General features: G+C 42.8%; 1 protein-coding gene across 4 annotated transcripts in view; it reads right to left on the minus strand.

Annotated features, from left to right (window-relative positions):
• pde4d (phosphodiesterase 4D, cAMP-specific) overlaps positions 1-17081 on the minus strand; it is a 150769-nt gene that overhangs the window by 42561 nt on the left and 91127 nt on the right. Inside the window, exon 1 of one of the 4 annotated variants that reach the window (XM_070964216.1) lies at positions 11296-11504. The exons of the other annotated variants lie outside the window; for them this stretch is intronic. Within the exon in view, the coding sequence (XP_070820317.1) occupies positions 11296-11384 (89 nt within the window). The 5' untranslated portion in view covers positions 11385-11504. Of the gene's footprint in view, positions 1-11295; positions 11505-17081 lie in introns of those variants that run through there. 4 annotated transcript variants of the gene reach the window in all.

Genomic DNA, 17081 nt, shown 5'->3' on the forward strand with positions numbered 1-17081 from the left:
GAAGGATGGAGCCATACAACCAACGCTGATTTAACATCAACATTCCCCCACAATAATCAACCCAAACACTTCATTTATAGAATGTGACTGTGGTTCACGCAAAGAAATAATATTACCCCTCCAACGCCACTGCAAAAAAATAAATAAATAAATAAATCTGGAGAAGCGTGACTGCTGAAGATAAGACCAACAAAAGCTCCTGCTTGTGCTGTGCTTGTGTGTGTACTGTGTGTGTGCATCTCGCTGTGTACACTGACAACATGAGTGCGTTGTGAATCGTGATGCTTTAACTCTGAAGCGATGCTGGACAGTACGAATGTGAGAAGCATGTACTGAGGCCAGCATGAAAAAATCTGGCTCCAAGGCAAAGAAACACTGGTGTCAGCACAGCCCCGTCTGAAACCTGGCAAAACAGCCGACCAGTATTACAAAGGGCTGAATCTAACAGTTATTTTCATCACTGATTAATCTATCAGCTGTTTTCTTTTACCAATCTATTGACTGCTAAGTCTGTAAAATGTCAGAAAAATGTGAAAAATGTTCCCAACGTGATGTCTTTTGCTTGTTTTATCTGACCAACAGTCTAAAAACTGCCCTTCTGGGTACAATAAAATCACATTTGTCCAAGTCCAAAAACACAGGATGTTCAAATATTTACATAAGTAACAAAGATGCCAAGAGACTGAGAAAAGCAGCACATCTTCACCCCCCATACATCGCTTAAGCAATTAATTAATCATAAACATTTTTAGTGATTATTTTCTATCAATCGACTAACTAAATCATTGACTAATTTTCTCAATATTACAAATAAAAATCAAAAAATACTTCTGTTCATTCTCAACAGGTCAGATTATTAAAAAGCCAAAGCATATCTTAATAAACTAATAATTCTTATCCACGTTAAGCATAGCATACCCACAGTGAAAAGCAAATCTGTGGCTGTTGTCACTGTGTAAGCAGGGCTTTTGTTCTCAGAGAGTCACCAGCCCACTGGCTCAAACACCACAAAAGCAATTGCGATCACAGCATTAGACAGAAGCGATGCTTTAATTGAAATTGTTGTGCCAAGATGGGCACTGAACAGCACAACAAAACCCTCGCATTAAAGTCTTCTCTCTGCATGTGCCTGTGTGTGATCGTGAGGCTATGAAGGGTGCGCGTTTGTGTGTGCACCTGCAGCACATGTTGAGTAATAATATCATGATAACATGATACACTATCACAGCATCACGCAGTACACTCTCAGTTACGGACAACATAGCCTTGGCCAGCAAACAGTTTTTTGATGGACACATTAATGGAGAGATGAATAGATGGATGCAGAGAGTCATGGACGTAGTATCCTCAATAGCCTCTTGCATATCACACATAAACACACACACAGTCGTAGCTGGAGTGCACCGCAAGCACATGGTGAAGCTAATAGGTTTAACTTGGCAGCAGTCCCAGTGATGTCAGAGTAATCCCTCATTAAAACCCTGATGACATCACCACACTGGTGAGAGTGTGTGAGAGCTGAGGCCACATGCTTATGGAGAAGTTCAGAGAGTGTGTGTCTACGTCTGTGCAATGTGTGCGTGTGAGAAAGAGAGAGTTAAGCTGTTCCTCAACTCACACAGGGGAACGCTCCTGTCACATTGGCTACCTTAATCATACCGTGTCCTCATATGCAGTTTATCAAGTACTCCCCCCATTCACACAACAACTTAACCTCCAGACAGATTAGTAAGAAGGCTGCAAAAAGGGCTGTTAGAACCTGTTTGACCCTACGTGAAGACATTTGCTGGCTGAAACAGACTGCAGACTATAATTCAAAGTGTCAACCGTTACTGACTTCCACTTCAAATCCATAAATACCACACCTGGAACTCAGCATTGTCTTAAAAAGCTCAGCTGCTTTGAGTCGTGTGAGCAATTTACATGGAAGTCAAAGACAGTCACCAGTCTCTGAACAACTGAGCTGACTGATTTTTCCACATCGGTGTTCTATATTCTTCATTCCAGAAACATCCGCACTCCTGGGATTTTGCTGCACTACAGTGTCTATATAATGCCAAAAACAGCAAAGAATGTGGCTCTAAAAACAAACAACTTTGTTGCAAAAGCGTCTGAGGAGAAATGGCACACCCAAGCTGATAGATGAGCCACAATTATCTAGATAAAGTGTTCAAATAACGCAGTGGAACAGTAGTCTTGCATAGCCAGATCTATCTCCTGTGCCAGTGCTGGAGAAAGATCTGGCTGAACCTGGTATTGAGGAAAATAACATTCTGACTTGTTGGTATTTCTTTAAACCAACCACAATCGTCTTGGGAGGTGGCTGTTTTGGTGGAACATTTGCACATGGGGAGCCGAGCCATGGCATTAAAATGGCTAATCTAAATATAGGTCGAAACTTGCTAGCTTGGATGTTGTTTTCCACGTAGCGATGAGGACTTTAAATGGTAATACGCACACAGCAGATGTGGAGGAGAATGAAACGGCAGACTTATATCGACAGCCTACTTCCTGTGAGTCAGACTCATAGAACGTGGACGTGCAGATCATTTCAGAGCAACTTTTCATAGTTCAGTGAAGACAAAGATGATAAAGCAGACCTATTAAGGAAGTGGATAAAATGAAACAAATGAATAGTTAATCACCTAGACTGACACAGATGACGTGCCTGTGGTTGCCATTTAGTGACGACAGCAAAGAATCTAACCTGTCGGGTGTCAAAATGACAGAGGTAAATGTGTGGGGCTCCTTCATACTCCTTATGTTTATACTGTCACGATGTTGCAGAAAATGAGGTTGACTTTAGCTTACTGCAGCACCCCTGCAGATCAACCCACCACATCCCTTAATCTCAACTTAATAATAGCACATTTGGGAGGACATGAAATTTGCAGCATGGATGTACAGCTGGAAAGAACAGAATCCCTTTGGAAGAGTCAGTAAAACGGGGTCAGTACTGACTATGTGTACTGAATTAAGTGAAAGTAGATATTCAGTGTTGTCACAAATGTTCTGTCATTGCCTGTGCTCATTCCTGTCCTGCTGAGAGAGTGTTATTCTACACCCTGCAATGTGAGAGTCTGTCTTACCGGATGGATGAGAAGTGTAACAGTTAGGGTTGTGCAAGTGGGAGTGTATTTCCTCAAAGGAAGCAGGGTACAATTGCATTCATAATAGGCCAGTGCATGCAAAAACACACAGGAAGGTGAAATATGTAGACTAAACATAAAGAGCTTGGATATGCAGTTTGGAAAGGAAGTCTGACAAGACGCACAAATAAAACTGGACAAAAGAGAAAACTATGATCAAAGAAACTGTTTTCTTTTGTGCGTACTTGAACTTGACATCTCAACTCTAATGTTGCATCGTCTTTACCAAAACACTGTAAACAAACACACCTCGACAAGTCATTCACCTTCCTTTACCCTCACAGGTTTCCTAGTAAGCATTAGCTGGATTTATAATACTGTATGAGTCTGTAATATTTCTAAATCCAGCCAGGTATGTGCACACACACATGTGTGTGTGTGTGTGTGTGTGTGTGTGTGTGTGTGTGTGTGTGTGTGTGTGTGTGTGTGTGTGTGTGTGTGTGGGTGTGTGAGGGGACTCCCTCTCCCGAGCCTAAGCCTTTCTAATCTGTTTGTATGCCTCCTCATAAACATGGTCGTCATCGTGGCAATCCTAATCACCATCATCGTCACAAGCAATTCCCTGCCGAGATGAACATGGTCATCATCATGCTTTCCCGCTAATAAGAAATAATTCCCATAACGTCTGTGATGTTCCGTGTCTTATGTCTGTGCCGCAGACCACAAGGGAGGTGGCTGAACTAAAAACAGCTGACAGACTCTCAGACCGACTGAGAGTGAGCGTAATTTTCTTGGATAAGTCAACACACCCCTGTGTGTGTGTGTAACAGACACACACACAAAGGGGTTACCCATTAAGTTGCAGCTTCTCACAAAAGCAACAGTTGAGAAATCAAAGCCAGATGACCCCCCCACCCACCCAAACACACTCACACCCAGACAGAGAGCAAGCAGTGACGCAGTCTTCTTGTATCTTGAAGAAAACCCCAGGGCTAGGCCTCCACGCTGTTTTCCTTGAAACACTATTCTCCACATTTATTTTGTTTCATTACAACTGTTTGTTTTTTAGCTTTGGTGGGAGCATATAACAAGCTGCTCTCAGAGAGCTGCTTTGTTCCTGCAGGAAAGGGCCTGAGCATGATAACATCTGTTGGCTGACTGCAGGTTTTGTTTGGGTCAAACAGTGACGTACGCGGCAGCACAGCGACACTCCAACTCACCATGGACTGAGTAATGATATTTCCTAATTTCTTTGTTTTTTTGCCACTGAATCAGCAGTGACATTTGAATGTCAGGAAAATAAGAAAGAAACTTTGATCCCAGTTTGTACTGACAATTTTCTGTACTAAGCAGTTGAACAGACAGATTATTATGATCAGATTGCACGATGTCGCTCCAAAACTAAAGATAATCAATTTACAAAAATAGAAATCAATCAAACTGGGCTACCAGTCACTCAAAAACAGCCAGATCGCTGACAACAGGGACTGTCTGCCATTTGCACTGGCAGTCCCAGCTCCCACGGCCCCAGCTTCAGCTTGTAATGTTTCTATTTTTGATTTATGCTGAGCTCGTGTAAGCACCTGTAGCTATCCCAGCCTCCGATATGTCTGTCTGCCATGCTCTATTCTTATTGATCTGTCCATCTTCTTGCCTCTGCCACAGAGATGAAGGCAAGATTGAATGCCCCATACAGCAGCTGCTGTGTGGACGGCGGCGAGAGACAGAGCACGCCGGGATGAATAAAAGTGAAATGAAATGGATATTTTAAATGAATGTGATGTCCAAGCTGCCTCCAGGCTTTTCAGCACTACGGCCCTTGTATGTCTTTCGCATGTACTCTTGTGAGCAAGTTATGTAACTGCGGTGTCACCCCTGTTGAAGTCAGTGGTTTGCTGTTAAGAGCACATTTTGTCTCTGTCTTATCACTCTTTATCTATTAATCCTTGCAATTAATAAAGGCTAGAGGGGGGGAGTCTGCCTCTGCTATAGCTGACAGCTGAAAGTACCAAATTAGACCATTTGAAAAGGACAGTCAGCGATTTTTGTTCTTTACAAGCCAAAACATCAATGCAAAGGCACAAAAAGACTTGAGGCAAATATGCACCAAGGCTGACTCATTTTATTTGTCTGGGTGAGTAAAATATCTGCTATGGTAAATTATTTTAATGATGCTAATAGATCTAAAATGTGTTAGCCTATTGTTGTCTGCCAGTGTGAAAGTGTGTTTTTTTGGCTTTGAAATGCAGTAATGACTAATGACAACACTGTCTCGAGTTATTGCTCAGTCTGCACTGCACCTCATCTGACCTGAGGGGTGTGTTTGGTATTCTGGAAGGTGTGTGTCTGTGCCCGTGTGTTCAACAACACAGGAGGTGTTTCTGCATAACACATAAAAGAAAGTAAGAGGGGGGAGAGAAGGATCAACTGGAAGTAAGTGGCAGAATAACACAATAAGAAATCCAAGAGTGGCAATGTGTGAAGAAAAATTTGGATGATGATGCAAGAGGAGGGCTGGGAAAAAGAGAACAGCCCAGCTTGGGCACAAGGAGTCTTAACAGCAAGATGTCCTGCAAAAGAGGTGTGAAGTGATCAACTGATCACTTAGCAATTCAAAAGAGGGGCTAATTGAAATTCTTGTAACAGAGAGAAGATGAAACAGTGGAGTCTGTGTGAGTAACAGCAGTGTGATATACCCTCTATGCAGATTAAACTTTAGAGTCTTAAAACATATCAGTAAGAACATGTCTGTCATGCTTCAAGTAACTTCGTAATCAATTTAAAGCTGCACTGCCTTGTGGGAATGCTGGGGTGACAACAGATTCCAGTTAACTCTCACCATCGCAGCGCTCATTCACACCGCAGCAGATCTGACCTTAATATCAACTGAAGCCAAAACTAGTGACCACAAGTCACGCTTCTTTCACGTGTGTCACACGACATGCTAGAACTCCTCTAGATTCATCATTAGTCACAGATCTTGTGGTCAGACTGGGTTGTCACACCATGTACAGATGTTTGACTGGTATGACTGAAAGTACTGTGCACTGCTGTTAGTTGTACTAATCAGTATTTTTTATATCAGCAAGGGGTCAAGTAATGGGTAATGTTATGACTCTGCGGATCCTCTCAAGTCCATACAAAATTTGTATTAGATCCACATATCCGCCATGAAGTATTTGCTTATTAGCTTGCAGATCTGTAGCACATTGGCTCTTTATTGGTCATTTCTAAAACACTAATTAATGGTTTATTCTGGAGGCTAAAGTTATTAAGGGTTAGGGTCAGGCTATTTAGATCAAAATTCATGTGCTGCACAACAACTTCATTACTATCAATAGGCAGTAATTTAGGAGGTTATTGAGGGAAAACTCTCAGTTCATGGCAGAGTAGTTACAGAATATGCAGAATAAGGAATTAACGAGTGCTTTGTAATGACTAATGAAAAGCCAGCATGCTACATGAGAGTAAACAGTCAATGGTGAACATGTGTACCTTAATATAAAGTGTTACCAAAATTTTAACATCTTTCAGTTAATTGTTTTGTTTTGATGGTTCTCAACTTCACTGATTTCACCAGTCTCACCAACTTAATTTCAAATAAGCATTTTTTGTTTTTTTTTTAATCAAAAAAGGTCTGACAAAAACACTAATTGTACTAGGCTTACTGTATATTAGCCAGGTGGCCTTTACCATATCAGCTTCTACACATGATAATATATCACTCTGTGGGAGCTTGTTCCAATGCCCCAAACTGGGCTGCTATCAATTAATTCTGCTTTAATGAATAAATAATTTGCTCTAAAAATGTAAAGTTAATGAAAAGTGTTTTTGACAAACATAATCTAATCAAAATGATAAAAAGGAAGAGTTTAATTTTCTGCAACTTAAACTGTGGGCCTGCGTAAAAGCAGGTACAATACTTAGCACATAATGCCAATCAAAATATACGCAAGCATTGTGTCCTTCCAAAGCCAGACAACTTAATTTTATCCAGGTCTCACTTTAAAGTGAGAGATATGTGTTTTAACTTTGTTTCCTTTAAAGTAACAGTAAAAAAAAGTGAAACCGACAAGATGCTGTTGTGACTGGAGGAGCACACCGTGTCCTCAAAATACTTTTTATTCCCACTCACAAGTCTGCTTTCACAGAAAACAGCCTGGTGTCTGAGGGAGAATGCAGTGGAAGAAAAGGTGTGATGACGAGGGGAGTGTTAGACTGTTTGGTCCAAACAGGGGGAGTGAGTGGAGAGCACCCTGAATAAGGCTGAGTACATCAGCATAGCCCTGCACAGTAGGCTGTCACAGATTGATGCTGCATGTGAGCAGTGGCTCTGTATTCCACACACACACTCGTACAAATGCATACACACACTCAGCACTGGTGATCCTTTGGGGCAGCAATGAGTGATGACTTTGTCTCCTCAAAACTGACAGCAGGTCTCTGCTGTCACCAAAAAGCCCATTTCAAAAGCCTTGCCTCAGTCCCAACAACTTGGAGTGATAGAAAGTAATCTAAAGTTTGGCTGAGATTGACCCGGCAGCACTGGAATCAATGACAATGTGCAGTGGGAGAAAACCTCAAAGAAATGAGATAACAATGCCTTGTGTCTTGTTATCTCACTGACAAAATGTGCTACATCTGAGGTAGCCACGTCCGGGGCCATCGAGAGAGAGGAAGAGAAGGCCAGCTGTGAGAGTGAAACTTAACGTCCTTTGCCGCAAAAAAAAGGCTGAGAAAAGAACAGCAGAATGACATAAACAATTTATTATCCACTGGCTATACACAGTAACACCCTCCAACATTTAGGAGAGGGAGGGAGAGAGAAGTGATGCAGCGATGCATTTCCAATCCCCATTTTCTAAATATAGCCTTGTCTTTCCTCTCCCCCGGTCTCTGAGGCACTGGATTCGCTTAATTGGATTACTACACACACTTTTCATTTCCTTTCTGGTTAGTGTTAAATGAAGTTTAGACAATCATAGATATCGGTTTATTCATTGTGGTGCTGAAGGCAACACCCTGCACATTTAAAACTGCAGGATGAAAATGGAGCGTCATTATTGCATTGAGTTTCTATACATTGATTTTGTAGGCGGACTAGAAGCGGAGTGATCGATAAAGATGCCGACTGCAACAATAACCAAATAATGCAGCGTGGCCTGCTGAGAGAGTGAAAGAGAGCATTTGCCAAAAGTGTTCTTCAATGGCCTCAATACACCATGGAGTGAGATGGAGCAAGTTCACAAGACCAAATAAATGAAGCAAATACCTTCATGTGTTCATGTCGGAGTAAGCTCATATGTGAATGCATGCACATATATATGTATACAAGGCTATGCACACATGCACAGAACTGGAGTTACATCCGCTAACTACTATTTTCCTGTAACATGAAGATGTGAAGGTGACATTATGAGCAACGCACGTCAATTGCTCAAAAGAACCAACACAAGTCTTCATCTGCTATGACCATCTGACGAAGTGGAAACCCAGTGGACTAACTTGATGGAAATGTCCCCACAACAAGTGGGAAACTCTTAGGCTAACAGTTTTCTGGTATGTGAGTGCTAATCATTTCACTTCAGACTGCTTTGAGGGTCAGTACGAAGCAGGATTCACTTCAAAACTGAAGCTCAAGGATGGATCGATACTGATGTCAACCTGTAAGTTTTGACATTTTTATGTTGCTTTACTGTTTATTTTGCTGGTTAGCCTGTTGCATTTGGCATTAGCTCATTCCAGAGCTAATGTGATTGGTAGCATCTATTGCAGACTGAAGCTCAAATGCAGCAGAGTGTTTTGCTGCAGTCTGACTTGGAATGAATGGTTCAATGTTTTGTTTTGTTTTTAAAGAAGCTTTGATGTAATAAACTCCTTTTGCCATGCTGCTTTAGCTCCTTTAGCATAGCTTGCTACATTTCTCTGGAGGTAGCTTCAGTGTAGTGAAGCTTTACATATGTTTAGCTTAGCTCAATGCATGTTACAAATAGCTTACCCAACACTGATGTCTGTACCCTTTTGATTTCTCTGATACTGAGACATAGTCCTGTAACATATGTATGTAAATGCATGTACAGAGATCCATATCATTGTGTAATATTTTATAAACTCTATTCTCTCAGTGCTTCTCTGCTTGTACGTCACAGGTCTGACACAGAACGAAGGGGACAGCTCCATTATCAAGGTACAAGGAATTACACAGATTCTTCTGAAAGCTCCCCTGGACTCGTACACACTCGCATGCACTACGATGGTGCATAGCTTGACTGTGTAGAGAAAGAGGGGGGGTAAAAATCCCTGCCTGAGGTTTAAATGGAGTCTGACAGGCTCATCTCCCATTTTCAGAGGCTAATGCTCAACTCTGACAACCATGACAGCCCTGAATTGTTGCTGCAACACTGTCACTAGATTTACTACATCCATCCCATTCAACATCACAATACATTCCAGCAGACTGCGGATCACATCTTAGTCAGATTATTTCGAATTAATAAAGGAATTTCAGCAACAAGGGAAGACTGTATCGAGCCGACGTGGTTTCTCTCACTTTCTCTTCACTGCTCCTGTGACATATGTGGCAGCATTTGCTCCTATTTATCTTTTATTATTCAGAGCTTAGGAATTTTGGTTATAGCAACAGGAGAGTGAATTGAGTGTGGGTTGAACACACCATAAAACACTAAAAAAGATATTTTATGCAGCTTTTTATTGTGGATTATTGATTAAAACAGGGACCAATAACAAGCTCACACATCCAAACTTTCCACTAAGGTCACCCATGCCTGCATCTGAGTTTATGTTTATACAGTCTGACTGCGTGTGAATGAAAGGCCTGCCCTCTTTTGTGTATGTGTGTGTACATGAGTAAGTCTTAGTTGCTGGGTGGACACGCTTATGTGCGTTTTTCACGTGTGCACTGACGTCTGCATGGAGTTCATCTGTTTCTACACATTTATTCTTCTGTGCTCCCTTTACTTCTCCTCCTCTCTTTCACAATTTCTGCTGGGAAGGTCAGTTAACGTCCCCGTTTATTCCAGTCAAAAGTCTGCTCAATTCATTATGGGATGTTGAATTCAACCTTAAAACCTATTAAATGGCATCTCAACCTCTGTAAAACGAGCAGATGCATCAGTCAAATCAGTGGCTGTAGTGTAGATTGCACTGACATCCGATCTACAGCTCATCTTTCCACATCCTCCTGCCATGCGTCATCCACCAGTGTAAAGAGAGGGAGAAACAACAGAGAGAAGGATGAAATACAGTGTGCATGTCTGTGCTGAGCTGTAAAACAAAACATAGAGAATACCCAGAGGCCCAAAGCTGTTTGTGACAGAAAAGAATACAAAAAAATGCGGTTAAGACTGTGGTGAAATGTAGCACGTACGTGCAAGTGAACTGTCACAGCACAGAGGAGAATAAAAGCAAAGAAAAACAACTGACAAACAGGTCTGATAGATGGCAATATAACTAAGCCCTACCGTTTGTATGTTTGCCTGATTAGCATGAACAACTTCAACCACTGGAAAAAAAAAAAAAAAACGTTGGAAATATGAGCATTGTTCACATCCCAACAGCCCACAGTGATGACATCACTGACTCCTCAGTGTCCTTCCCAGTTTATAACGTAGCTGTGAGACAATAATTCCCATAAGATACCCAACCTAAGTATGACTAATCAAAAGAAGACAGCAGAGAAACCCAACAACACAGCACTTTTATCAAGATGTTTTTCCAGCTAGTTCTGCAGTCTCCATCTCAGCGCTCTAATACCCCTGTGTGCTTCCTATTTTTGACTAGCTCTCCTGTTTGTGGATCAAGTCGAGCATTTAGTGTGGGAGAAAATGACAGGAAATGTCAGGCCCATTTAACAATAAATTTCCCTGAATACATGTGAGCTGAGCTGGGAAAAAACTACACTGGGCTGGGCTGGGCTAGGCTAATCTTAAGGGACTTCTAACGAACCACAAAAACAACACGCACACCAAGCAATGCATCTGCACACCAAGTCACATTCTATGTATTTTAAATGAACTCATGCACATCGTGTGCGTAAACGTGTGTGTGTGTTTATGTGTATATGTAAAGCCATGAAAATACAGAAAAGAAAAGAAAAGAAAAGAAAAGAAAAGAAAAGAAAAGAAAAGAAAAGAAAAGAAAAGAAATTCACCCATATCTTTAAACCATCACCACCACCAATACTCACCAAATCCAGGAGTGCCTTCGAAAAGGAAAATGGCTGAGGTGCATCATTGACCTGTCACTGGGAACACCTGGACACTGTCCAGGCTTCATAACGAAGCTTTGTCAGGACTGATCCCCTGCCTGCTAACCTTTCACCTTTTCTATCTGACTAGCTATCTATCTACAGACACTGTCCCACAGTATCCGCAGACCCCAGCACAACATGTACTGTCCCATTCTGCTGTCCACTGTTGAGATGCGCCCATTCAGACTGGTCTTCCAGTAAAAAGTCCTTTCTGAACTTCCAACTTCTCTGCTTTGGTCCTACTGCATCACTGCAAAAAAGGGCTGGATTACATCCAGCAAAGCAATCTTAAAAATCAAACTACACAGCACCATAAAATCCACTGAGTTCCAGAAGAGAAATAAAAATCCCAATAAATGAAATAATAAAAAAAAAAGAAACTGGAAGCAGGCTTAAGCCTAGCGTGAAGTGTCTTTAAGCAAGAGAGTCTCGGCAGTAGAAGCTCACAGGCGGCCACCCGGCAGGACCAGCTACGCTCTCCGGCCGCTGCTCTTTTTTCCGTGGGATTCTTCCAGCAAAGGTTTGGAAATTACTGTCCCACATCCACATGGTGAACCGGTTCAGGGACTCATTTCTCCGGAAAACATTCCTTTTCCTGACAGTCACCGACGCCGGTTAGAGAGGCAGCGGTAGTCACACCAGCATGACAGAGCATGTTACACACAGAGTCACTCACACACTAACGTTCACTTTCAACCTCTCGGCTTTGCCCCCTTTGTCTCTCTTACTTTGCGTCTCCCTCTCTGTTCTGCCCTTTCACAACCTCCCAGGGAGGGAAGTGAGGAAATGGGGAGAGAGAGAGAGAGAGAGAGAGAGAGAGAGAAAGAAAACAACAACACTGAAGCGTCTCTCCAGAATCTCCCCTTCTCTCAGTCTCACTCTCGCTCGTCTCGCTCTCCCTCCTCCTCCCTCCTTGCTCCAGTCAGTGGGATGTCCTGACCCTGTGTAAGAGGTGTGCCTGCTTCTTCAGTATCCAGTCAGCTAAACCTATTGATCCTCTTACCACATGCTGCTCCACTTCATTCAGAGAGGAACAAGTCTGCACATGTGCAATTTGCATACACACAGGAGTGCACCTATTCACACAGAAAGCCTCTACTGTACAAAGTAATATGGCCAACGCGTTGACAGACGTAATTCCCCTCATTTCCTCCCCTTAAATCCATCTTCTGCTCTGCTTTTCTTTTCTTGAGTAATGTGTGTTTGTCTCTATTATAGCCCTCCTTCGTCACAACAATGCAAGTCCTGTCAGCTTGTTTTTTGTTTTTGCAACTGTAAGCACACCCTCTCTCTGTCTCTCGTGTCTGCATGCATGCCACTGAACCATGAAATTTCAAACCGCACAACAAATGCCATCTTATTTTTCACCGCACGTGTGTGCTTGTGTATGCGTATGTGTGACATGCAGTTTGTGCGTGTTAACCGTGAAAGCACGCGGGGGGGCATTTCAAGACATGTTTGTTTCAAGAAACTCGTTATACAGGATGTCATTGCCCTTACTGCAGTATAATGCATTCCTCTGCTCTTACGCCAGCGGCTTTGGGCTCCAGATGGAGTCTGTAATCCCGCCTTTAAGCCAAACAACAATCAAAAAGAGTAAATGTTATACTGGCTTTTATATCTATTCAATTATTAAGATAACAAGATAAATCACAGCTAATCTACAAATTCATCAATTCAATGCTATTCACAGAGCAAGTCATCTGCAGAATCTGCATTTGTATGAGTTACTTTGCGTGTACACATGAATTTGGCATGTGGTGTTGGCACGGAAGTTACAAGTCGAGGTTGGGGTTAGCACACTCAGGTTGCGTCTGTGTGTGTGTTTTGCATTAAATGCCATAGCTGTGGCTAAGCTCCAGTTGCTGCGGTCTGAAAAACAGGATCCAGCACTGCTTCTTACACACATCCTGCCCAACACACACGTCAGCACCCTCTCAACTCCTGCCAAAAGTCAAACCACCTCACAGCCTCTGTAAGCCTGCACCTTCAGCCGCAACAGCCACTCTTGAATAGGGTGGAGGAGCGCTGAATGTTGAGGAATCTGCTTGCAGGAAAATGAAGACAGAAATCTAGCTCTCTGGGGAGATGTGGGTACAATTGTAGCTTGCGTGTAGATGGGCGAGGTTGACAGTTTAGGCAACGACAGGGAAACAAAAATTCAATTTAAGGGGCTTTAAAGGTTAAACAAGGGAGCAGCTAGAAAGCACTGAAGCACCTGTTATTCATTATGTACACATATAATAAAAAAAACCCTCTCCATCTGTCTCTCAGATTCACTCTTAAAACAAGACAGACATCTCGTGTACAAATGGAAGCTGGGGCCAGCACTCTAATAATAGAATATACTCTGTATGTCCCTGTCCGTATGTGTCTGCATGGTATTGCATAATCTTAGTTCCTGCTTTGGGGGCTGTTGGCCCCTGCGCTACTCAACACTAGTGAGCTGTCACGACTCATCCTGCAACCTGAAAGAGAGAGACTGGAGGAAAAAATAAAGAGTGTAAAGGCAGAAAAAATAAATATGAAAAGCAGGAGCGGGGGTGACAGCTGAAGAGAGAGTCACAGATGCAGAGAGGAGGTAGGGTAGAGGGTTGAGGTGAACGTACACGTCAGCATCTTTAGAACAACAAGCTAAACGGTGAGGCTTTTCTCATCATTTTGCAGCAGATACAGAACCTCGAAACAACAATATGTGCTTGACAGAAAGCTGACATAAATGTATATTACAGCCATGAAGAAGTAGCACAGTATTAACCCATCATCATCTGTGACCCCTGCTTCTAAGCAGAGCAATGTATTTTCCATCTACAAAATATCACATCATATTTGAGTCAGCAGGCCTTTTCCCTTACCTTAGTGGTCTAACATGGCTCTCTGTAACTGGCATCAGGGGGAAAGCGGCTGGATTACAAAGTGGAACAAGTACATATTGATTTCACGTGTACTGACGTTTGGCAAAGTACTTTTCTTCATTTATCTGCAGATCAATATCCAGAGAAGGCGAGCTGAACAACCCCTACAATCACACCATATAGCTGGTCCAACAGCATGGCCTGCCACCGGCATGACTGCTTTAGCTCCAGGTGTTTAATAAAACAAAACAGACATGTTGTAACTCTTCAGGTCATACAACCTGCACAGGAATGTAAGGTAAGCTTTGGAACAACAGTTTTGTATTTTAATGCTTAATCACATAATGGAATTGCTGTGTAGCCAAATGACATTTCTATGCCACATTTGGCAATTGGCAAATTAAAAGGAACATCAGGCATTTGGTGGTGGAGCCACTCAATCATCATATTGATTTAAAAATCTGACATACTTTATATTTAAATAGGAAGGCAAATCCCTCTAGAGATTGAGAGAAAACAGGGCCCTCATGCACGTTGTGTTCCTTTGAGGTAGGCCAGCTGTCCATCACTCTGTGTGTCGCTGTGGAAATGCCTTGGGCCCGGTCCTCCTCCTTGCCATTCGCAGATGGTTATGCAGTGGCATTTGAGCAAAGGTTAACTCATTCCCCCTTCGAATCAGATATTTGTAATTAGATTCCCACATCTAATGGGGACATGGAGGCTTCAAGGGCCATTTGTAGAATGTGAAGAATGTTTAAGTGCCCAAAAAATTGCTCACTTGTGGAGTGGAGAGCGTTTTTCGACTCTTTGATTGTAAGGCAGACCAAAAGATAGAGAAGGGAGGGGCTTCATTTAGTAGAAAAATGTGCAGGATAACAACAAAGTAGAAGCTGTAGAGAGTGGAGAAAGAGTACTGTACAGTAATACTGTGCACTGTACTGTCCATGTCACGTCTCACTACTCAGTTATTTCACTTTTAAGAGGATGAAAACCAGAATGCATATATCGTATTATGCATTCACTCATGTCAACCATGGGTAGAATTACTCCTAAAAATGCATTTGGAAAAGCTACAAATGCTACATATCATTTAGTGTGAAAATAAAATAGAGAAAAACAATTATGCGTATGACAAATAGCAGCATTGTCAGCACAGCAAAGATTATCCTTGAGTGTGTTTGATTTAAGCTCTTGAATATGTTTTATGCATTTATCTACAGCCTCGCTTTACATATTGCAGCTCACTATTTATCATAGGAGCACCCAATATTATGGCTGTATTCAGGTTTCTTGGCTTCACTCACAGTTTAAGTACACTGTATGCAATATTATGAATTAAAACAAAAGAGTTCAAAATGAGGGCTGCACGGTGGCGCAGCAGGTAGTGCGCGTGCCTCACAGCAAGAAGGTTGCCGGTTCGATCCCCGGGTCAGGCGGGGCCTTTCTGTGTGAAGTTTGCATGTTCTTCCCGTGCATGCGTGGGTTCTCTCCGGGTACTCCGGCTTCCTCCCACAGACCAAAAACATGCTCATTAGGTTAATTGATGACTCTAAAAAATTGTCCGTAGGTGTGAGTGTGAGTGTGAATGTTTGTCTGTCTTTGCATGTGGCCCTGCAATCGGCTGGCGACCGGTTCAGGGTGTACCCCGCCTCTCGCCCATTGTAGCTGGGATAGGCTCCAGCCCCCCGCAACCCTGAAAGGGATAGGCGGTATAGATAATGGATGGATGGAGTTCAAAATGAAAGGTCCCTCTGTACATAAAACCCTTAATGATCTAATTAGGCATATATTGTGCTTAACTATACACTGAAATGCTGTAAAATATCCACCCATCCATTTTCTGCTGCTTATCCAGGGGCAACCGTTTTCCAACAGGGAACCACGACCCCAGGAGGAGGTACTGACTCTCATCCCAACTGCTTCACAATCCACTGGGCGCAGCAGTTCTCCTACCCTGCTGAACCTGAGCCAAGGCCTGCTTTCCCTACCTAGGCTTCATTAAGATCTACCAATAGTCCTTCTCCATAGCCTTCCTGAATCCCAAACCTCCTTCTTCTGACTCCTTTCTTAGGCTGCCACTTCGACAGGCATCACGTCCCCACTCTCCCCTGATACATGAGAAATTATTGCAGAGCTGGGCATTTAACACCTCCCAGACAGGGGCCTCAGGCAGATGTTTCCATTCCACCCAGTGCTACATGTTTGGGTTTACCAGGTCTGTGTGACAGCCTCCACCAGCATGGGATCCAACTCACCAACAGGCAGTGATCTGAGAGCTCTGCTCCTCTCTTCACCCGAGTGTCCAAAACATGAAAGGCCGCAGATCTGATGATATGACCACAAAGTCGATCAGCAGTCGTTGGTCACCAAGTACACTTTTGAATCACCCCATGCTGGTCAATATGGTCAATTCATGACTAGCTCAGGAGCCCAACAACAAAACACGACTCAGGTTTAGACCATCACTGCCCAGCAGCAGAACTATGGAGTCCCTAGGTAACAGTGAAACCAACCCCAATGCCTATCCCTGTGGGTGGTGGGCCCAAAGAGTGGTGTTTCGCTGTTGTTCCTTGTTGAAGGCCCGTCCACTAGATGTTCAGCAGCGAGCAGACAAGAGACTAAATCATTCCTCATTTATAAATCTGTTCAATCAGATGGTTAAAAGCATCATCAATCTCTGGTTAAAAAACTGTAAATGGTGATATCCATTTTGACTGCATTATGAGGCTGTTTTTCCGAGAGCAGGTACAGATGGGAGCGCACTGAAATATCAGTGGTCCATAACCTGAGGCAATCTCTACTACAACACCATCTGGTGAGGATGGGTCTCACTAACAGTTGGTGCAATCAACTCTGCACTTCCCTCTG

Source organism: Chaetodon trifascialis, chromosome 6 (genome assembly GCF_039877785.1).
Source record: "Chaetodon trifascialis isolate fChaTrf1 chromosome 6, fChaTrf1.hap1, whole genome shotgun sequence".
Classification (NCBI taxonomy): Eukaryota; Metazoa; Chordata; class Actinopteri; order Chaetodontiformes; family Chaetodontidae; genus Chaetodon; species Chaetodon trifascialis.